General features: G+C 41.3%; 1 protein-coding gene across 1 annotated transcript in view; it reads left to right on the top strand.

Moving 5' to 3' along the window:
• LOC139174261 (tubulointerstitial nephritis antigen-like) overlaps nucleotides 1-22,823 on the top strand; it is a 199,327-nt gene that overhangs the window by 82,343 nt on the left and 94,161 nt on the right. Inside the window, exons 4-5 of the mRNA XM_070764525.1 lie at nucleotides 9,009-9,101; nucleotides 13,744-13,858. Coding sequence (XP_070620626.1) covers nucleotides 9,009-9,101; nucleotides 13,744-13,858 — 208 coding nt within the window. The remainder of the gene's footprint in view (nucleotides 1-9,008; nucleotides 9,102-13,743; nucleotides 13,859-22,823) is intronic.

The following is a 22,823-nucleotide window of genomic DNA, read 5'->3' as shown; positions in this document are numbered from 1 at the left end:
CATATCATGGCTGCAGCTTGATAATGCAGTTTCCAATTCAGTAATCCAAACCCACCTCTTTCTTTTAAATCATCTAATACTTTTAATTTAATTCTTGGTTTTTTACCTCACCATATAATTTTTTTGGTAATTTTAGTGAGTTCTGTAAAAACGTTCTTACCTGGGTTAACTGGAATTACCGAAATAGAAAGAGTATCTTTGGTAGAATGTGCATTTTTACTGTTGATATTCTACCTAGGAGGGAAAGTTGAAGATTGTTCCAAATTTCTAAGTCTTTTTGATTTTAGCTAAAATTTTAGTATAATTGTCATCTTTTAAAGAGGAGGCTTTAGATGTTATCCAGATCCCCAAGTATTTTATTTTCTTTGCCACCTTCATTTTAGATAGGATTTCTAAATTATTTATCTGTTCCATTGTCATGTTTTTTGTTATCATATGTGTTTTAGATTTGTTAATTTTGAACCCCGCTACATTAGCAAATCCATGTATTACTTCCATTAGTTTAGGGATCGTGGTCAGGGGTTCTTCTGTGATACAAACAACATCATCAGTGAAGGCTTGAACTTTGTAAGTTTCCTTTCTGGCCTTTAGACCTTTAATTTCACTATTCTCTCTTATTTTAATTAGCATCGTTTCAAGTATTAGTATAAATAGAAGAGGGGAGAGGGGGCAACTCTGTCTAACTCCTTTCAGTATTTCGAATTTTTCTATTTTCCCCCATTATAATTTTTGCAGTTTGTTTAGCATATATGGAATCTATCAATTTACTGAATTTCATCCTTGCTAATTGTGCTTTTAGAAATCTCCAATTAACATTATCAAAAACTTTTTTAGCATCTAAAAAAAATTAAGGACATTTGTTTTTCAGGGTGTTGTTCGTAGTACTCTAATGTATTTATAATTGTCCTAATATTATATTTTATCTGTCTGCCTGGAAGAAACCCATTTTGGTCATTGTGAATTATAATATTTAATATTTTTTAAAGTCTGGTTGAGATTATGGAAACAAATATTTTATAATTGACATTAAGGAGGGATATTGGTGTATAATTTTCTATTTTTTATTTTGCCATTCCTGTTTTTGGAATTAGAGTAACCAGGGCTTCAGACCAGGATATTGGAATTTTTACTTCGGAGATTATTTTATTAAAATTCTCAAGCATATTCACCATGATGGAATTACAGTAGAATTTATAGAATTCTGCTGGGATTGCATCCGGGCCAGTCGCTTTGTTATTTTGTCTACTTGTTTGTTGAAATTCTGCCATTGTGATTTGGGAATTCAGTTTTTCCGATTGTTCATCTGTTAAGGTAGGTAGTTTTAGGGAGTTTAGAAATTTTTTAACTTCTGTTTCATTAACCTCTTCAAACATAGCTGTTTGTAAAATTCAAATGCTATTACCATCTTTTCCTCCATACTATATCTTATCATTCCCTCTTTATCTTATAATTTATTAATTATTCGTATGTGACCCGAAGCCAAGTTTGAGTCCCTGTAAAAAAATTTCCCTGCATATCTGAAACTTGAAATTTCATGACTATTCATCATTTCAGGGGTTCTCTCTATGAGAATTTTTTTTGGGGGGTGGGGGGCTTAGTTTTTGCTGGGCAAAAAAAGTTACAAATCTTCTGTTCCCGGGTCACCCTGACCCAGACCGAAAACTCTTCATTTGCAGTGCTTATGTTTGGTCTTTTTGAAAGCTTTTTTCACTTGGAAAGTAGTCTGAACATTTCTGCACACAATGGAATGAAAATTGAACTGAAAAAATTAATCCTTATTGGTTTATTTTGCACATAAATGTGCCTCCCCCCATTTTTGTGAAATGTTTTTCAAGTTATGGATAGTTTTGCTTGCAAAATGCATTCTATTTTACTGAAGTTGGTGTGGGATTGGTAGCTTGAACATTTCTGAATATAAGAAAAATATAAAGGAACTGAAAAAAATGATTCTTACTGGTTTTTTAACATCAGAAATAAGGCCTCCCCCGCCCCCTTGGCTGCTTGCAACCATTTTCACTTTTTATTTTTTTATGCTCCAAATCCGAAATATTCTTTAAAATATTAGGCATTCATTTACTCAATTTAACAATGCTGATCATCAAAAAATATTTTTGGGGTGGTGGCTAATTGTTTTCTGGGGGGGAAAAAATCATAACTTCGAATCTGTTTCTGTTCGTATATGACCGGACCAAAAATATTTTTTTAGGTACTTGAATTTGATCTTTTTGAAAACCTTTTCAACTGGAAAACTAGTTTGAACATTTATGAACATAATGATATGAAAATTGAACTGGAAAAATTGAGACTTATATTTTTATTTTGATCAAAAAGCCCCTCCCCCCATCCTTTTTAAATTTCGTGTCAATTTCTATTTTTTAAGGCTACAAATCCCTAAGGAATTTTCCCCCAAAAGGTTTGATATACTAAATTGAACATTTCTGAATATAAGAAAAATATAAATGAACTGGAAAAAATGGTTCTTATTGGTTTATTTTTGCCACAAAAGGGCCACCCCACCCCTCGGCCTTGCTGTGTGCCATTATTGTCACTTTTTATACATATTTGGCTAGAAATATTTGGAATATCCTTTTGAAAATCAACCACATTGTAGCCAGAGAACTAATTTTATAAAACAAATCCATTTTACTAAAAAAAAGTATGTAAGTTTGAAATTAACAGCATAATTTTTATATAAATTGAAATAATTGAACACGGGGGGAGGCATACATTTATGTGCAAAATAAACCAATATGTATCAATTTTTCCAGTTCAATTTTCATATCATTATGTTCAGAAATGTTCAAGCTACCAATCCCACACCAACTTTAGTAAAATAGAATGTATTTTGCTAGCAAAACTATCCATAAAATGAAGACTATTTAAAAAAAATGGGGGGGCGTGCATTTCATCCACAAAATAAACCAATATGCATCAATTTTTCCAGTTCAATTTTCATATCATTATGTTCAGAAATGTTCAAGCTACCAATCCCACACCAACTTTAGTAAAATAGAATGTATTTTGCAGGCATAATTATCAATAAACCTAAAAAAAATTCACAAAAACGGGGGGGAGGCATATTTATGTGCAAAATAAACCAATAAGGATTAATTTCTTCAGTTCAATTTTCATATCATTGTGTGCAGAAATGTTCAGACTACTTTCCAAGTGAAAAAAGTATTCAAATTGACCAAACATAAGCACTGCAAATGAAGAGTTTTCGGTCCGGGTCAGGGTGACCCGGGAACAGAAGATATTTAACTTTTTTTTAAACAGAACAGCAGGGTTAATTTATTGGCCAACCAACGTCCAGGATTGTTTACATTTTCAAAATAGTCCTGTTTTGCCCTTTTTAATTTTCGCACTGTTTCTTCTTGTTCAATTAAACTAATTTTGTGTTTTAGCAGATTTATTTTCCCTTTAATTTTATCATTAATCGGATCATTTTGAAGCTCCCTAGTTTTTGTTCTATTTCTAGATCTTGTGCCTTTTTCTCTTTATTCCTTTTTGCTATATAGGAGATTGTTAAACCACGAATATAAGCCTTTGCTGTGTCCCATAGGTTTTGTGATGAAGTTTCCATGTTTTTATTTATTTTTAAAACAAATTCCATTTCCTTTTCTATCCATTCCCTATATTGGTTCTCACTCAATATGTTAAGGTTCATTTTCCAATCATTTTGTCATTTGTCACCCTTACATATCATCACCAATTATTTCTGGTAGATATCATTCATCCTGTGCTACATCCTTTCCAAATGCTATCATCTGGATTTTAGGTAATGTTCTTCGCTTTCATTTATATTTAAAGTGCTATAGCTATCTAAATTTCTCTTGGCTATTTGCCGGTTTTCCTAACTATGCCATCATGCTTCAGTCCCTTTCTAGAGTTCTTAGAAAACACATTCCTACTTTCATTTTTAAAAAACTCTCATTTTATCATAACTGCCCTTAACAATAGAAAATATCCAAATTTACGCCTCTTTAAAAGCCCAGGAAAGAAAGAAAGAAAAAGAATAAAAGAAAAAAGGAAAGGAAAAGGAAGAACAGAAAAGACTAAGAAAAAGAAAAACATTATTCATATCGTATCTTAATCTATACATAGGAGGAAGGGTTATTATTAGAAATTTTAAAATACATTTCCTACTCAATTAATTTATTTCACTTTTTTCATTATATCAGTATGTCATTTCTACTTTAACAAATCAAAATAAATATAAAACATTATTATTCCATTATTTTATACAAAAAGTATCCTCCATTTAAAAAAACCCTAAAATATTAGTATTCTACCCTAATCTAGATATTTTCCACTGCCGTTCTTAGTGTGATAATCTTCCCTAATCTATAAACCCCACTGTCAATCCCAGCGTAATAAACTTCCCTAATCTATGTGTCAAGGTCATATCAGTGCAATAATCTTCCCTATTCTAATTGTTTTCACTGCTAAATGCAATGTCATAATCTTTCCTAATCTATATATTTCCCTAATCTATATATTATCCCTAATTCTAAATGTCTTCCACTATCGAACTCCTTCCCTAATCTATTGATTTTAACACTTTGTTGTTTCATCTATCTTTCCTATATAGTACCTAACAAAATTAGTGCTTGTTATTATCCCATATTAATCCTACTCCTGTTATTGTAACTCTCCTCCCTTATCTTTTCCCCTTGTCACACTTTATCACCATAAATCAAATAAGCAATTTATAATTCAATCAGAATAATAAAATAAAAAAGAGAAAAAGAAAAAGAGAAAAAGAAAACCAAAGAAGAAAATAGAAAAAAAGGTCATTCAAAGATAATCATAATCATCATAATCATTACCAAATATCTCATCCATATTATGTGCAATAATCAAAGCTATTTTCAATTTTTTCATTTATAACCCTTAAATTTTCTCCTCTTATATAATTCTTCCATTTTACACTTTATATCACTTGCTTGTATATTTGTATATATATATATAAGCTCCCATAAGATTAAAATATTTAAAAAATCCAATTCATTAAATATACTCAATTCTTTTTGTAATTTATAACTTTGTAAGAACAGAGAAAAGAGAAAAAAGGTGCTAATATCTTCTAGTAACTTAAATATTCTTACATGTATTTTAATTTTAATTTTCTTTAAAACATTTAATTCTTTAAAGTATTTAATTTAAATTTATATTATTCAATGTAATTTCAGTCAAATCAATCAGTCCAATTAGATCAAATCTATTCAAATAAGTTTAATTCAGTTCAAGTAATTTCATCTTAAACATTATCTTCCTTCCATGGGTTTAGCTGATCAGTCTTTCCACAGCAAGAATAGTCTTTGAACCTATGACAAATGTAATTTCAGTCCAATCAGTCAGTCCAATTAAATCGAATCAATTCAAATAATTTAATTCAGTTCAAATAATTTCATCTTGAATGTTGATTTCCTTAATGCATTGGCTGGTCATTCTTCTGTAGCATATTGTATTTAAAACCAGTAGCAAACTGCTATATTTCTTCCGGACACACGATGATGCTAGATGATCAATTCTCCAAGTCTTTATGTAGCTTTTCTCTGAATAGCTTTAAATGAATCTTTGACTGTAGCTTCCTGTTTCGTACTTCATGTCTTACAATGTTCTTTGTTTATAGGGGAAAGGAAAGGTAAGGATTCCAAAACAAAAGTTAAAAATTTCAAATTCCAAAAGGCGAATTTCAAAGAGATCCAATTAGGTAGTTGAAAATAATCCAAATGATGGGCAATTTCGCTATTTTAAAAGCTTTTGCTGAAATGCCACGTTGCAAAGTTAGCTGCCTTCTTCAATCTCAGGCCATTTTAACCCCGTCCAGCAACCAAACGAGAAACAAAGGTCTAATATCCCATTCAGGCACTCCCCACTTACCATCATAGACAGAAAAACTCTGGCCTCTCTCTGCAAGTAAGTCTTTTGATTCTCTTTCCAGATGGAATCATTTGGCTATCCTCCCAGCAATGGGTAGTCTCTGCAGCTGTGTCAGAACAGGCATGGCTGCCTGTCCGACTTCACCACAGCTGGTGTGAGACAAGCCAGTTCGCCCAGCGGGGCATGCTGGCCCCTGCCAAGCCTCTGGCAGCATCCCAAGCGTCACTCTCCCTACAGGAGAGATCCGATCTTGTCCAAAAGGACCAAAACCCCTGGACAATGGGACTTGGGGACATTTCCCAGGAGAGAGGGAAATATCCCGGTGCTGCAGTCACGAGACCCCGCCCCCCTCTCTTTTGTGTCATCTACACTATTGTTACATCTACATTTTGTTGCTTTAATTTACTAAATGTTTGTCTTCTTTTGATTGGTATATTAAGTCCATTGATGTTAACTGAAATAATTTGGATTGCTTTTCCCATTTTAAATTATTGGACTATTAACTCCTTCACTTTTGCGCTTCTGGTTTCTGTCTTCCTTCCTTACTTAATTCTTCTTGGCTCCGGGATTCAGTCTCTATACTACTGTCACCTTCCGTTTCCAGTTCTTGGTCTATAAATTTGTTTGCCTTTTCTATGGTGTCTATTTTAATCTTTTTTTCTTTTCATATCACGAGTAGTCCTTCTGGTGCTAACCACCTAAAATGTATGTCTCTTCTTAAAAGCTTTCTTGTTAGGGACTCGAAGTCTGTTCTCTTTTCCCTGATTCTTCTTGGAGTTTGTTTTAGAATTATAACTTCTTTTCCTTTATATGATATTCTTCCTTTTCTTGTGACCTTGTACACCTCATCTCTTATTGATTTCCTTATAAATTTGATGTGCACCTCTCTTGATAGTCGATGTTTCCGTATGTAATTCGTTGAAACTCTGTAGACTTCGTCTATATTATTTCTAACTTCTTCTTTTTCCAGTTCTAAGATTTCTGCAATAAATTCAGTCATTAAGCCCAAAATGTTTTCTCCTTTTTCTTCAATTACATTTTGAAATCTTAAGTAATAAGATGCTTTTTCAAGCTCTAATTGGGCTCTGGCACCTTCTAACTCTCTGTTCACCTCTTTCAATCTTTCTTCTGTTGTTCCTTGTCTCTTCTCAATCTTCTCCATTTTTCCTTCTATTTCTTTAATTTTATAGTCATGCACATTTACTGTTTCTTGGGTATTGTCTATTTTCTTTTCTAATATTTTAATCTCTCCTTTTAATTCCTCAAATTTTCCTTTTATTTCTTCATGATGCTTTTCCATTATTTCTGGGGTTTTAAGCTAAAGCTTCCTGTGATTTAATCATAAACTTTATTTTATCTAAAGATGCTTGCATTGATTGTAGGGATAGAGTGTTCTGTCCTTTTTCGATTGCCGTCATATCTGTGGGTTGTTTTTTATTTTGCCCACCTGGTAGTGGAGGGGCTGTCCCTGATGCAAATTTTCTTATTGTCTTTGTAACTGTGTTTGAGGACATCTGTGGTTTGATAAAAAAAATTGCTCCAAGCTCTTCTATACTCTTTCATACACTTTTGATTTTCATTAGGGGCATAAATAGATATGATGACAAGGGGCTTCTTATTTATCTCTATATTTAATATTAGTAGGGAATAATAATTACTTATCCTGCTGTTAAACCTTTGTACTCCCTTTCTAGCTTTTCTGCAGTATCTTTGCCAGCTAAGCATTTGGGACAGAGTCAGTCAAAAAACAAACAAAACAAATGAGTTTTTAGGGCAATTCATAATTAGGACTTTACCTCTTGTGCAGCAAGCCACGGTCTGCTCTTAAAAAAGGGATGGAGCTGAGATCCAAGTGGAAAGGGGGATTTAAAAATATCCCTTTATTTTTAAAGTGTATTTCCTCCACCAAAGGTCAAAAACAATTAATTATTGCAGAGCCCTCCTCACACTCTCCACTCCTCTTTCATGCATCCTGCTTCCATTTCCTGGAAACACATAGCAGGATATTATTTCATCTTGTTAGATGGCGTCACTAAATGGTGCAGGAATTTCTGAAGCCTACGAATGTTGAGGCATACTGAATATTTGCAATATCACACATGGTCCCTAAACTGTTACTTTTTGTATTTATTAGTTTAAATCAATGTTTCCTCAACATGTGGAATCTGGGAGCTGAGGTCCATGTGTCTTTAAGGTCCTGGGTTTGAGGAACATTTGTTTAAGAAGTCCAAAAGGTGCTTCTTTTCCACTCATTTTTGTCATATGTTAAGTAGTGGGTTGCTACGGTGCACTAGGGGATGGTGCACTGGTCACAGCTGCCAGATTGCACAATTTGTGTGTGACTGCTATCAGTGCCAATCCTATTGGTGCTACCATCTTTTTTTGTAGTTTTGCTTTGTGCACATGCACAGAAGCAAAATCTTGCAAGGGGACATCTGTGCATGTGAGATTTTTGCAGTTTTTTGCTTCCATGCGCATGTGTCCCCCTTTGAGATTTTAGTGCATTTTTGCTTCCTGCATATGCGCAAAAGCAAAAACACACTGGGGTGTACATGTATGCACTTGCATACCACACACACAAACACAGGACAACCAAAGCTGCATGCACAGCACACTGGTAGCAGCCAGTGCTAGCAATCCACCCTGGGTATGATGTATGGTTTTTCTCAAACCTCTGAAGAAGATTGGTGTCAACCCATGCAGCTGCTTGGCACAATATGCTAGATTTGGTTGGTTGGTTTTCATCTTGAACAGTTCATTATGATAAAGTGGCTTTTACTCCAATCGTCCTTCTTCTCAATATAGTATGTGCAAAGCCAGAGAATGGCACAGATTGAGAGTGTGAATGCCGCTGATGAAAAAAAAATCAAAAATCTGTTCTGTGTAACATGTAGTTTGGCACAAAGTCTTGGCTATCTCTTGATCAGCCCTGCCTTTTCTTTCCCTTTCCCTCCCCTCCCCGGAGATTTAACAGCTGTCTTACTTACCAATGGAAATAATGGTCCCAGTTTTTGTCATAAGTTGAGGATTACCTATAATTGCAGATCTCAGATTTGGATTTGTGATAAACTCCATCTCCGTTTTGAGTCCTTAATGATCATTTCTGCATCTGTTCTCCACAGTACTTGCAATGGGCATGGCGAATGGGACTCTGAAAACCATGTTTGTCTTATCAATGGGGACATGATCGATGCCATCAACAGAGGGAATTATGGGTAAGAACAAAAATTGTATTCTTTGAATTTTATTTATTTATTTATTTATTTTGTCCAAAACATAATGAAGGTTACAGAGGATATGCTCGTAGTTAAATATATCAATGAAAGAGTAGAAGAAAAGATATATGTATAAGATATATTAATGAAAGAATAGAAGAAAAGATATTGGAATAGGAGAGATATAGAGAGAGAATTAAGGAGAGACATTAGGACAGGGGACGGAAGGTTCTCCAACCTTTCTGGCTTTGTGGACCAGCAGAGTGGCCCCGGTGAATGGAATGTGCATATGTGTGCTTGCCCACTGCTCACACAAGTGGGGATGCACATGTATGTGCATGTGCTCTCCCACCATTTCTCTGACTCAGTTACAAATATCTCAGAGCCCACCAGTGGTTGGGAACTCCTGCCTTAGATGCTTAAGAGCCTCGGTGGCACAGTGGTCAGAGTGCAGTACTGCAAGCTATTTCTGCTGATCCTCGGCTGCCAGCAGTTTGGCAGATCGAATCTCAGTAGTCTCAAGGTTGACTCAGCCTTCCATCCTTCCGAGGTTGGTAAAATGAGGAGCCCGATTGTTGGGGGCAATATGCTTACTCTCTGTAAACTGCTTAGAGAGGGCTGTAAAATACTGAAGCAGTGTTTAAGTCTAAATGCTAATGCTATTTAACCCATTCACTAGTTCAGGTTCCCGGAAGAGTCGGACTTTTTGCTTTTCATTCTGAGCTAATTAGCAACCAGGAAAGAGGAAACTAAATTCATCCTACAAAGGATCTAAATGTTACAGCCTGAGCGTTTGGACACCGAACAATATCATTTGCCGGACAGAGAACAGAGAGAGGAGACCTGGGAATGTCGACTGGTGGCAAAGGCCAACAACAAGGAACTGGAAGAAGGGTAGTTGGCATCAAGAGGAGACTTTTTTCTGCCAAGCCAAATCCCCCGGGTTTTTTTGAACACCCTAATTAATTTTAAATAATCCAGAACTTAATAATCTAAGATCTCAACATTGCTTTGCCATTGACCAATTTCCTATATTCCATTCTATATTTATATATACTATCTTAAATTATTAGATTTTATACTCCCCAATTTGTGTTTTAATAATTAACTTATTTTTTAACTAAATTATTGGGGAGTTTCTTAATTTCTTAATTAATTAGTATTTTAATTACTGTGAATTAATTCATTTTTAATTATTATTATTATTATTTTTTAAACTAATGGATAACTGGGGTGAGTGCAATAATATATATGGGATAAATGATTTGTATGAGTGGGATGGATGGGATGAGTGGAGTTATGACATGGATGAGATGATTGGAAATAGTATGAATGATATATTTGGCCCACCTGACGTTGGAAGGGCAGGAGGAGGGGGGGCATCGATCTCTGGGGTGGCAGAGGGTCGGAATATCCCGGTGTTGCTGGGGAGAGGCAGATATGGCGGGAGCCGCGGAGTTAGCCGTTCAAGGAGAACAAGAGATCGTTGTTTAATAACAATTCCTTGTTCTGGCTCCATGAGCTCAACCCTGGATACTGCTGATGAGTGTAACTCTGGCCCTGGGCTCAAGCTGTTGCTACTCAATGCCAGATCGGTAGTAAATAAAGCTCTCCTCATCCGGGATTTGATCCTGGATGAGGAGGCCGACCTGGCTTGTGTGACCGAAACCTGGCTGGGCCCGGAGGGAGGAGTTGCTCTCTCTGAAATCTGCCCAGCCGGGTTTCGGATATGGCATCAGCCTCGACTCCAGGGAAGGGGGGGAGGAGTGGCTATTATAGCCAGAGAGAGCCTGTGCCTGCGTAGACTCACTGCTCCAGAGATTGCGGGTTGCGAGTCCCTCCTGGTGAAGTTGGACCTAGGGGTTCAGGTGGGCTTGTTACTCACGTACCTGCCTCCCAGCTGTGTGTCAACAGCCCTGCCTGTGCTGCTGGAGGAGGTGGCCGGGCTGGCGGTGAGGTTCCCTAGGCTTATGGTCTTGGGGGACCTCAACCTGCCGTCGCTCGGCGGATCCTCTGGGCTGGCACAGGAGTTCATGGCCACCATGTCAGCCATGGACCTGACTCAAGTAGTGCAGGGTCCAACTCATAAGGGAGGGCACGCACCTGACATGGTATTCCTCTCTGAGCAACTGAGTAATGGTCTGAGATTAAGGGGCTTAGAAGTATTGCCTTTGTCATGGTCAGACCATTTTCTACTGCGGCTTGACTTCCTGGCTCCAATCCTCCCTCGCAGGGAGGCGGAACCGATTAAGTTGTTCCGCCCCAGGCGCCTGATGGATCCAGAAGGCTTTCAGAAGGCGCTTGGGGATCTTCCAGATGCACTCGTCCACAATTCGGCAGAGTCTCTTGCGGAGGCCTGGAACAAGGCTGCAGCGGAGGCCCTTGACCGAATTGCACCGCTGCGACCTCTCCGCGGCACTAGACCCCGTAGAGCTCCATGGTTCAATGAGGAGCTCCGGGAGTTGAAACGCCAGAAGAGACGTCTAGAGAAGCGATGGAGGAAGAGTAAGTCCGAATCCGATCGAACACTTGTAAGAGCTCATATTATGACTTACAAAGTGGCACTCAAGGCAGCAAGATGCGCGTATCATGCCACCTTGATTGCATCAGCGGAATCCCACCCGGCCGCTCTGTTTGGGGTAACCCGCTCCCTTCTTAACCAGGGGGGAGTTAGGGAGCCCTTGCAGAGTAGTGCCGAGGATTTTAACACGTTTTTCGCTGATAAAATTGCTCGGATTCGAGCGGATCTCGACTCCAATTGTAAAACAGAGTCAACTGACAACGAGTCAGTCGAGGTGACTGGGGCTATACGTCTTTGTCCATCTGTCTGGGAGAAGTTTGACTTAGTGACACCTAAGGAAGTGGACAAGGCCATTGGAGCTGTGTGTTCCGCCACCTGTCTACTGGATCCGTGTCCCTCTTGGTTGGTTTCGGTCAGTCGAGAGGTGACACGGAGCTGGGTCCGGGAGATTGTCAACGCCTCCTTGGGGAGTGGGTCCTTTCCGGCTCCTTATAAGGAGGCACTTGTGCGCCCCCTCCTCAAGAAGCCTTCCCTGGACCCAGCCATACTCAATAACTACCGTCCAGTCTCCAACCTTCCCTTTATGGGGAAGGTTGTTGAGAAAGTGGTGGCACTTCAGCTCCAGCGGTCCTTGGAAGAAGCCGATTATCTAGGTCCTCAACAGTCTGGATTCAGGCCCGGCTACAGCACGGAAACTGCTTTGGTCGCGTTGATTGATGATCTCTGGCGGGCCCAGGACAGGGGCTTGTCCTCTGTCCTGGTGCTTCTTGACCTCTCAGCGGCTTTCGATACCATCGACCATGGTATCCTTCTGCACCAACTAGAGGGGTTGGGAGTGGGAGGCACTGTTCTTCAGTGGTTCTCTTCATACCTCTCTGGTCGGTCGCAGTCGGTGTTAGTAGGGGATCAGAGGTCGACCTCTAGGTCTCTCCCTTGTGGGGTGCCTCAGGGGTCGGTCCTCTCCCCCCTGCTATTTAATATCTACATGAAACCGCTAGGTGAGATCATCCAAGGGCATGGGGTGAGGTATCATCAATACGCCGATGATACCCAGTTATACATCTCCACCCCATGTCCAGCCAACGAAGCAGTGGAAGTGATGGGCCGGTGCCTGGAGGATGTTAGGGCCTGGATGAGTGTCAACAAGCTCAAACTCAACCCAGACAAGACGGAGTGGCTGTGGATCTTACCTCCCAAGGACAACTCCATCTGTCCGTCCATTACCCTGGGGGGAGAATCACTGGCCCCCTCAGAGAAGGTTCGCAACTTGGGCATCCTCCTCGATCCACAGCTCACATTAGAGAAACATCTTTCAGCTGTGGCGAGGGGGACGTTTGCCCAGGTTCGCCTGGTGCACCAGTTGCGACCTTACTTGGACCGGGAGTCACTGCTCACGGTCACTCATGCCCTCATCACCTCGAGGCTTGACTACTGTAACGCTCTCTACATGGGGCTACCTTTGAAAAATGTTCGGAAACTTCAGATCGTGCAGAATGCAGCTGCGACAGCAATCATGGGCTTCCCCAAATATGCCCATGTTACACCAACACTCCGCAATCTGCATTGGTTGCCGATCAGTTTCCGGTCACAATTCAAAGTGTTGGTTATGACCTATAAAGCCCTTCATGGCACCGGACCAGATTACCTCAGGGACCGCCTTCTGCTGCACGAATCCCAGCGACCAGTTAGGTCCCACAGAGTGGATCTTCTCCGGGTCCCGTCAACTAAGCAATGTCGCCTGGCGGGACCCAGGGGAAGAGCCTTCTCTGTGGCGGCCCCGGCCCTCTGGAACCAACTCCCCCCAGAGATTAGAACTGCCCCCACCCTCCTTGCCTTTCGTAAACAACTTAAAACCCACCTCTGCCGCCAGGCATGGGGGAATTGAGATCCTCTTTCCCCCTAGGCCTTTACAATTCTATGCATGGTATGTATGTATGTATGTTTGGTTTTTATATTAATTGATTTTTAATCATCAATACCAAATTACTATTGTACACTGTTTTATTGTCGCTGTTAGCCGCCCCGAGTCTCTGGAGAGGGGCGGCATACAAATCCAATAAATAAATAAATAAAATAAATAAATTCTGAGTATATAGCAGATTGTATTCTGTCTTTTTTTAGCTGGAGAGCTTCCAACTACAGCCAGTTCTGGGGAATGACACTGGAGGAGGGCATTCAGTATCGACTTGGTACCATCAAGCCTCCCACATCTGTCATGAATATGAATGAGCTTCATGTAAGTGGTTTCTAATTTATTTGTTAGATTTATTCTGCTTTTCTAGAAGGAACTTCACCTGGGGTGCAGTATCCATCCTCTAGTTTCATCTCTACAGCTATAACATTCAAGTAGGCTGGGATGATGTGTTTACACAACATATTCCTTGAAGATCTAGTAGTTTCATTCAGGCAATTCATTGGTTCTTTTGAACTTTAGTTAAGGTTTTTGGAAGGGAGAGTAGATGGGTGTTTGTTAGGTTAGTTTGTGGTTTAGGTATTATACAAATTCAGAAAATGGGATAATTCATAATTAGATCTTCTGTGTTATGAGAACCAAGCTGCATGTTTAGTCTACCATGTTATGTTTTTAGATTGGTTGATATGGTCTATGAGGCCTATGAGTGAAGTATGACTTTGCTTTGATTTTGGTTATGTAAAGATTCAGTGTAGTACATTAGTCCAGAAACTGGGTTACTTAAATAATATTGGTAAGTGAATTGTGTGGAAATATAAGAACCTGCCTTGAAATTACCCAAATAAAACAAGGAGAGGAGAGGGACATTGTGTTAGCAAATCAAAACGGCATTCCGAGAAATAAAACAACTCCACGCCTGTGCTTCTCACCGGGTAGGATTTATTAACGGCCATGTCTGGATTCGACTGGAATCCTTCCAAGTCTGAGTCCCTTAGATTACATCCAGGTCAAAACCCCATCTCATATCCCCACACCCACAAGTGCAGTCATGAGGGCCAATCCTATGCAGGATTCCTGATTCCTTCCTGCATCTGGAGAAAGGATGTGTGGTGGCATATCTCTCTCTCTCACACTCCAAAGCTGTGTCAGGCCAACCTTGGACTTCACATAATGACTTTGGGCCTGACAGGCGGCCTCCCTTCCCACAAAACCCATCTCCTGGAACAATGAATAAGTATAGAGGTTAGTACCGTTCCAAACCATCCTACCTTCCCCCTCCGGGACCCTTTGGCTTGTTCGGACAATTCTTATGGAACTGCTTGACTAACCTATCGGCACTGACATCCTGACTCTTTACCCAGGTAGCCTCCAACAGAGGGCACCCCTTCCAATTATTAGGTACTGCAAATTCCCCCAGAAAATGCGGGAGTCCAAAAAATTTTTCACTTCATAGTAGGGTTCCTCCTGAATCACTACGGGAAAGGGGGCAACTGTGCATGTAACCTTATGTTGGACCTGATCACCGGCTTAAGCAGGCTGCAGTGAAATACAGGTTGGATCCTCCCTAGGATTCTAGGCAGCGCAAGCTGCACCGTGACCGGGTTGATTATTTTCACTATTGGGAAAGGGCCCAGGAATTTTGGGCCTAGCTTTTTGCTAGGCAGCCTTAACCGAATGTATTTTGTAGACAGGAAAACTTTATCTCCCACTTGAAAAGGGAGTTGGGGAGATCGGTGCTTATCTGCTTGTTTTTTGTAGGCTTGCGCTGCCTCTATCAGCGACTTCTTGGTATTCTCCCACCCTCTCTTCAGCTTCTCCATCCACTCCACCAACGTGATAGATGAGGGAGGTTCTGTAGGTAGTTCCAGCATGGGAACAAAATCTTGACCACTAGCAACCTGGAAAGGGGTTAGTCCCGTGCTGCCGTGTATAGAATTATTGTATGCTACTTCTGCAAAAGGCAGCAATTCAGCCCATTTTTTCTGCTGGTAACTCACATAACATCTAACATACTTTTTCACTAGGGCATTAGCTCTTTCTGCTGCTCCATTTGTGGAAGGGTGAAACACAGAACGGAGTCCTTGGGTGGAACCAATGGTGCGGACGGATTCTCTCCAGAATCTGGCTGTGCATTGGATCCCCCGATCTGATATGATTCTGCAGGGGACTCCATGCAATCTGTAAATGTGTTTTAAGAATAATTTAGCGAAGTGTATGGCTGTGGGTAGCCCCGAACTTGCCATGAAATGGGCTTGTTTGGAGAACAAATCGATGATAGTCCAAATAACAGTGTTTCCCTTGCTCACGGGGGAGCTCCACTATGAAATCCATCACTATTTCTTCCCAGGGCCTATTAGGGCTGGCTACTTGCTGCAGCAATCCAGGGGGTTTTCCAGGCCGATGCTTTCTGGTGGCACAGGTAGCACAACTTTTCACATAATCTTCAACTTCTGCTCTCATTCTGGGCCACCAGAACTGTCTCCATGCCAGATGCAATGTTTTCAGGAACCCAAAGTGGGCCCCTAGTCTGGAGTCATGACTCCGTTGGAAAATATCTAGTCGCAGGCTGGCAGGCACATACAGCTTGGTTCTCTTCCAAGCCAACCCTTCCCTCAGTGTTAGGATTTCCTTATGGTCGTTGAACCATGGGTCAGTGGGCAAAGCTGAATTCAATTTGTTTTCCCATTCCCCCTTCCCTAGTGGAACCTGTCTCCTGGTCTGGTCTCGGGTGAGGACAGGTGCAGCTTTCTCCGTACTTTCAGCAGGGGGGGAAATACATGGGATGATTGGATGTACTTCTTCCTCTCTCTTGCTATTGTACAGTGGTTTTCGTGACAGAGCATCAGCAATGAGGTTCTTCCCAGCTGGGATATGTTTCAGTGTAAAATTGAACCGTCTGAAATATTGGGCCCATCGTACTTGCTTAGGGGAAAGCCTCCGAGGGGTTCTTTAATGCTTCCAGGTTCTTATGGTCAGTCCACACTTCGAAAGGAATGGCTCCACCTTCCAGAAAATGCCTCCATGTTCCCAGTGCTACATGTACAGCAAATGCTTCCTTCTCCCAAATAGCCTACCTCCTCTCGGTGGGGGTCAGCTTTTTGGAAATGTATGCACAAAACAGCAACTGTCCCCTTCCATTGTCTTGTAATAGCACCGCAGCTATTGCCACATTGCTAGCATTGGACTGGATCGCAAACTTCCGCTCAGGGTCAGGATATTGCAGGATGGGCTCCTTTGCAAAAAGTCTTTTGAGCCTTTCGAAAGCCTTTTGGCATTCCATCGTCCACTTGATTGTCTGAGATGGTCTGGGCTTAGTAGTGGCTGACCCAGTCTTTAGTAATTCGGTTAAGGGCAAGGCAACTTCTGCAAACTCTGGAATGAATTGCCAGTAGAAATCTGCAAATCCTAAGAAACTCTGTGTGTGGGGGGAGCTTGCCAATCAAGCACTGCCTTCACCTTGGTTGGGTCCATGCCTTTTCTAGATATGCGGTATCCCAAATAGTCTACTGATGTCTGGTGAAATTCACACTTGGAAAGTTTCACATAGAGCTTAGCAGACAAAAGCTTCTTCAAGACTTGCCTCACCAACTTGACGTAGTCAGATAAGTTCTGGTTGTAGATAAGGATGTCATCTAAGTACACAAGAACACCGTTGTAGAGGTGGGTGTGTAGAACTTCATTTATGTACTGCATGAACATGGCAGGGGCCCCTTTCAGGCCAAATGGCATCACCCGAAATTGGAAACTCCCTAATGGGCAGTTGAAAGCAGTTTTCCACTCATCCCCTTCCTTTATTCTGATGCGGTAATAAGCCTCCCTTAAGTCCAACTTGGTGAAGTATTTCCCCTTGACTAGATGATTTAGTAAGTCCTTCATTGTTCTGTCTGGGTTCCCCCAGACCTCAACACCAACTGGAAAAAACAGCCAGACACTCTGGTAAAAGCCAAAAGTATTTTATAGCTGGAAAAAATAAACACAGAGGAAAACCTGTTCTTCCCAACAGACAGGCTATAATACGTTACAGCAGAGTCCTGATGTCCAGACAATACAGCAAGCTTCTTGCTGGCACCCCACCCCCCCAAGGTTTCAATAGTCAAAGGCACAAACCAGGATTCCAAAACGCCAAAGTTCACAGCCAGGTCCCACGACTCTCAAAGATAAAACTCCACAAGCCAGGAAGGGTGGGTCTGCCTTTTAGCCTTTCCCAAGAGCACCACACCCAAACCCAGCTGTTGCCTCTTTAATGCTGAAAGTACTTAGCCAATTGATTTCTTCTCTGAGTAGCTCTTCTTTGTCGCAGATCAATTATGGCTTGTGCATTTTCCTCTAAGGAATCCAGGCTGCTTGCTGGGGAGAGCTCCCCCTGGTGGGACTCTGGCTGTCCTCCCTCTTCTTCAGCCTGGGATTCCTCCTCCTCGTCTGTCTGCACCTCCTGTTCCTCAGCCTCTCCCTCTGAGCTGGAAACCGACAGAAGATCAGCCGTTCCCTGAGGGGCCTCAGACGGAACCACAACATTCATGAGGGGTGTTGTACATACTCCTGGTCAGTTGGAGGATGATAAAGAACATGAGGACTCGGATACAGATAATACAGATAGTATTTATGAATTAGTGGTAGGCCCGGGGTTACAGGTAGTAGAACAGGTGGGAGGCCAGCCACAGGATGTTGCTATGAGTCCAGAATCTAGCGAGGAAGAAACAGACGTTCTCTGGGTCAATCCTAAATTCAGAAGGGTCCAAAAACGTAAGGAACAGGTGTTTGGAAGAAGATATTAAGTGGAGGAATGGGTTAAATACCGGAGTGATATATTTGGTACGTCAGGGGGCCAGTGGGGAAGAAGGGTGGAGTTTCAATGTTGTAGTGCTAAAATGAAAGGTATTCCCGTTCAACTCCCAAGCGAGCGAATTCATTCTGTGTTATTTTACAGTCATTTCTGCTGTTTTTGCTGGGAGTACATAAATCTTGGTAAACAGAGAAGGCTGGGAGAAATGCATCAGTAGTGAGCATAATATACTAGTTGGGAGCAAATATACCTTTGTATTTCCACTCATAAATTAGTTTGATTAACAAAGAAGATAAAAACAAGGTTTTATCATGGTTAACATGGTTTCTTGATGGTAAAAGATATATTTAGGCAGGGGTCCCCAAACCTTTTACACAGGGGCCAGTTCACTGTCCCTCAGACTGCTGGAGGGCCGGACTATTAAAAAAAACTATGAACAAATCCTTATGCACACTGCACATACCTTATTTTAAAGTAAAAAACAAAACAGGAATGTACTATTTAGAGGGGGGAAGAAGTCTGAAATTCATATATGTTTATGTTTTGTTTTTAATTTAGTTTTGTTGTTTAATATTAGGATGTATTAATTTGTAAAATTGGATTAGAATTTTAGAACTATATAGAATTACATAGGTAAAATTAATGGAAGATACATAGGATAAATAAGGGGTTCATGATATGTACTGTATGGTTTTATGAGTTTGCATTATGAATTTAAAATATACTTGGAAATGTAGAGGATTGATGAAAGTTAATAATAGTAAATGCTAAGTGCCTGAAAAGTAATTGAGCCTGGAAATATTGAATGAAATTATAGAAAAGTAAATATGGAAATATATTAATTGATGCATTGGTGTTCAGATAGATTTTCATAGTATTATTAGATTACTATAATACTATGATAAATATTTAATAAATGAAGATTTTAAAGCATGGATTTATTAATAGTTGTGTTTTTGGTTTTTTTGATTGTTTTAGTTTTAATAGTAATAGATTTTGGTTTTGTTATATTATTAATTTCTTTTAATAAAAAAGAAGGGAATTTTTTTTCCTAATTAGGAAAAAGTTGTATAAGGGTTTTTTGTTTCTTTTAAGAAGAATGTATAAAAGGGAGGAGTAGGCATGATGGCCTATCTGGATTTATAAGAGGATAATGATATTAATTGAAATATAAAATAACAGAATAACATAGTGGGAAGCGACCTTATTGTGCCCCAGGACTGAGCCCCAAATAATTACACAATAAGGTGTCTTGGGTGACATCTGTGAAAAAAAATCAGGCGCTCAGGCATGAAAATTTATTTATTTATTTATTTATTTATACATACATACATACATACATACATACATACATACATACATACATACTTCTATGCCGCTCAGTCCCAAAGGGACTGCCGCTCACACACTATACTTTTCTGCCCACACCGGAAAAAAATTAGAGGGAACATTGTTTGCAGCTCCACTAACTCAGTCAGGAGCGTAGCCGGAACTCCACCCACTAGAGAGCCGTCCACCTGCTCGAACCGGATAGGTTTTGCTAAAGGCGTGGTCTGGATTTTTAACTTCTCCACTAAGGTTTTGCTAATAAGGCATCTTGAGTACCCTGTATCTATCAGAGCCCGTATTTCTTCCTCTTCCCCTGTGGTCATTGCTTTAATCCTTGCTTTGATGATAAATGGATGGATGGGCCTACTCACCATTGGGTCGTCCTTTTTACTGGGCTTCTCATTCCAATTGGGACTGGTTCCTGAAGGAATAGGGTTTTCAGCTTTAGCAAAATCCTCAGGAGGGCACAGCTCCGTAGATTGAAAGGCCCAGAGACTCTGCAGAGGGGCTTCTTCAGAGCCTCTTTCTGCTACCGGGCATGGCTTGAGTTTTGGGGGAGAGAGGGGCATTAAACAGTCTGTCAAGAGGCTTCTTGAAAAATCCTTTGTTGCATGGGGCATGGGAGGTCCCTTCTTGGCAAGAATTACATCACCCAAAGCAACTGTGGTGGCCTACCAGTCTTGAATGGCCCAGCTGTCTCCCACCTGCAGTTCACATGCCTCTCTCAACTTTGGATCAAGGGCACTTTTGAAAATGTGGACCAAACAGTCTGATGGCCACCCTTCCAGGCTATAGGAAATCGTTTGAAATTCTTCTATAAAATTCTTCACAGGCTTGCCCGCCTGTTTCAATTGGAAAATTCTGGTCTCATTTTTGCACTAATTGGCTCATAAGCCCTCTCCTTATGCAATTTAGGAAGCAGTCTGCCGTTTGCAATCAGAGGAGCAGGATAAGGGGGGCCGAGCAGGTTTTGAAATTCCCCCAGAAAGGAATCTCTTTCATAAAATACAGAAAATAGTATAAGGGCAGACTAGATGGATCATGAGGTCTTTTTCTGCTGTCAGTCTTCTATGTTTCTATGTTTCTATATGCATGCGGCTGGCCTCTATCTCGCAATTCACTTAGGGAGTCAGCGATGGGGTTGGGAGGGAAGTCTACATTATTCATTTTTGCGGTGTAGAGAGGCAACTTCAGGGGCCCATGGGGATCTTCAGAAACCCATGGGCATCTCAGTCACTCCCACTCAGGAAGATAGATTGTTTCTGGCTTGTTCATACCGCTCCAAGCTTGTTCCTCCCCTCTTTACCTTGCAATGTTGACCTCTGTCTGGCTTCTACTGCAGACAGGGTGTGTGTGTGTGTGTAGGAAATTCCAATCCCTTCCATCTTCAGATTCTTGGTTAACTCCCTCCGTTCCATTCTTCGGAATGGAGGAGAGTTGGAGTTGATGTTAGCAAACCAAAATGGCATTCCAAGAAATAAAACAATTCCACGCCTGTGCTTTTCACTGGGTAGGATTTATTAATGGCCATGTCTGGATTCAACTGAAATCCTTCCAAGTCTGAGTCCCTTAGATTACATCTGGGTCAAAACCCCATCTCACATCCCCACACCCACAAGTGCAGTCATGAGGGCCAATCCTTTTTTTAAAAAAAATAATTTTTATTATGATACAAAGATTAAAAGAAAAAAGAGCAGATATATGTTATTTTACATCTTATATCATTTCAGAGCATGACCATTATATAGTTGTTGTGCTTAAATTCTAAGCGTTGTATAAAATATTTGTATAAAACACATGAGGGCCAATCCTATGCAGGATTCCTGATTCTTTCCTGTGTTTGTTACTATGGCATCTGGAGAAAGGAGTGGTGGCATATGTCGCTCTCTCTCACTCCCAAGCTGTGTCAGGCCCACCTTGGACTTCACATTATGACTTTGGGCCTGACACATTGATTGGTTCACATAGCACTTGAGGGGCAAATGCTTTAGGACTGTGGGTTTTGTGGGAATTGAAGGAACTTGGTCCATTAATTAAATCCAGGTTCAGTTTGCTGTGTTGTACCAAGATAGCTCTTCAATGTTTTAAAATCCTTGGAGGAAAAGTCAAATCTGTGCAGAATACAGTGATACCTCAAGATACGAACCCCTCGTCTTACGAACAACTTGTGATACGAACCCGGGGTTCAGAAAATTTTTGCCTCTTCTTACGAACTTTTTTCGAGTTACGAACCGGTGTTCAGAGACTGCTGGGAAGCTGCGCGGCTGTTTTAAAAGGTGACAGCCGGGCGGCGGGGCTTCCCAGCACCCCCCCAACCCCGAACCCGGAAGTTCGGCACAAGTTCGGGGTTCGGGGGAGTGCTGGGAAGCCCCCCAGGCCGGCTGCGATCTTTTAAAAGAGCCGTGCCGCTTCCCATCTGTCTCCTGAAGCCGAACGGCAAAGCCGAACTTCCGCGTTCGGCTTCAGGAGACAGATGGGAAGCGGTGCGGCTGTTTTAAAAGGTCGCAGCCGACCTGGGGGGCTTGCCAGCACCCCCCCGAACCCGGGTTCGGGGTTCGGGAGGTTGCTGGGAAGCCCCCCAGCCCGGCGGTCACCTTTTAAAACAGCCGGGCGGCTTTCCAGCAGGCTCCCGAAGCCGAACACACCCGAACTTCCGCGTTCGGCTTTCGGAGGCTGCTGGAAAGTCCTACTTCTCCCCCCAGCCAAAACCCCAAAGCCTGTTTGCTGCCACACGATTTAGCCAGGACAGGAGCGAAGTGACGTGGAGGAATGGGGAGCTGAAACCGGGCTGTTTCAGCTTTCCATCCCTTCACGTCACTTCGCCGCTAAATCGTGTGGCAGCAAACATGCTTTGGGGGTTTGGCTGGGGGGGGAGAAGAAGTAGGACCTTCCTAACTCCCTCCCCCCCAGCCAAACCCCCAAAGCATGTTTGCTGCCACAGGATTTAGCGGCGAAGTGACGTGGATGGATGGAAAGCTGAAATCGGGCTGTTTCAGCTTTCCATTCCTTCACGTCCCTTCGCCGCTAAATCCTGTGGCAGCAAACATGCTTTGGGGGTTTGGCTGGGGGGGAGAAGAAGTAGGACCTTCCTAACTCACTCCCCCCCAGCCAAACCCCCAAAGCATGTTTGCTGCCACACGATTTAGCGGCGAAGTGACGTGGATGGATGGAAAGCTG

This window comes from Erythrolamprus reginae, chromosome 11 (assembly GCF_031021105.1).
Source record: "Erythrolamprus reginae isolate rEryReg1 chromosome 11, rEryReg1.hap1, whole genome shotgun sequence".
Classification (NCBI taxonomy): domain Eukaryota; kingdom Metazoa; phylum Chordata; class Lepidosauria; order Squamata; family Dipsadidae; genus Erythrolamprus; species Erythrolamprus reginae.
Note: the sequence above shows the minus strand (reverse complement) of the source record. Positions and strands in the feature narration are given on the sequence as shown.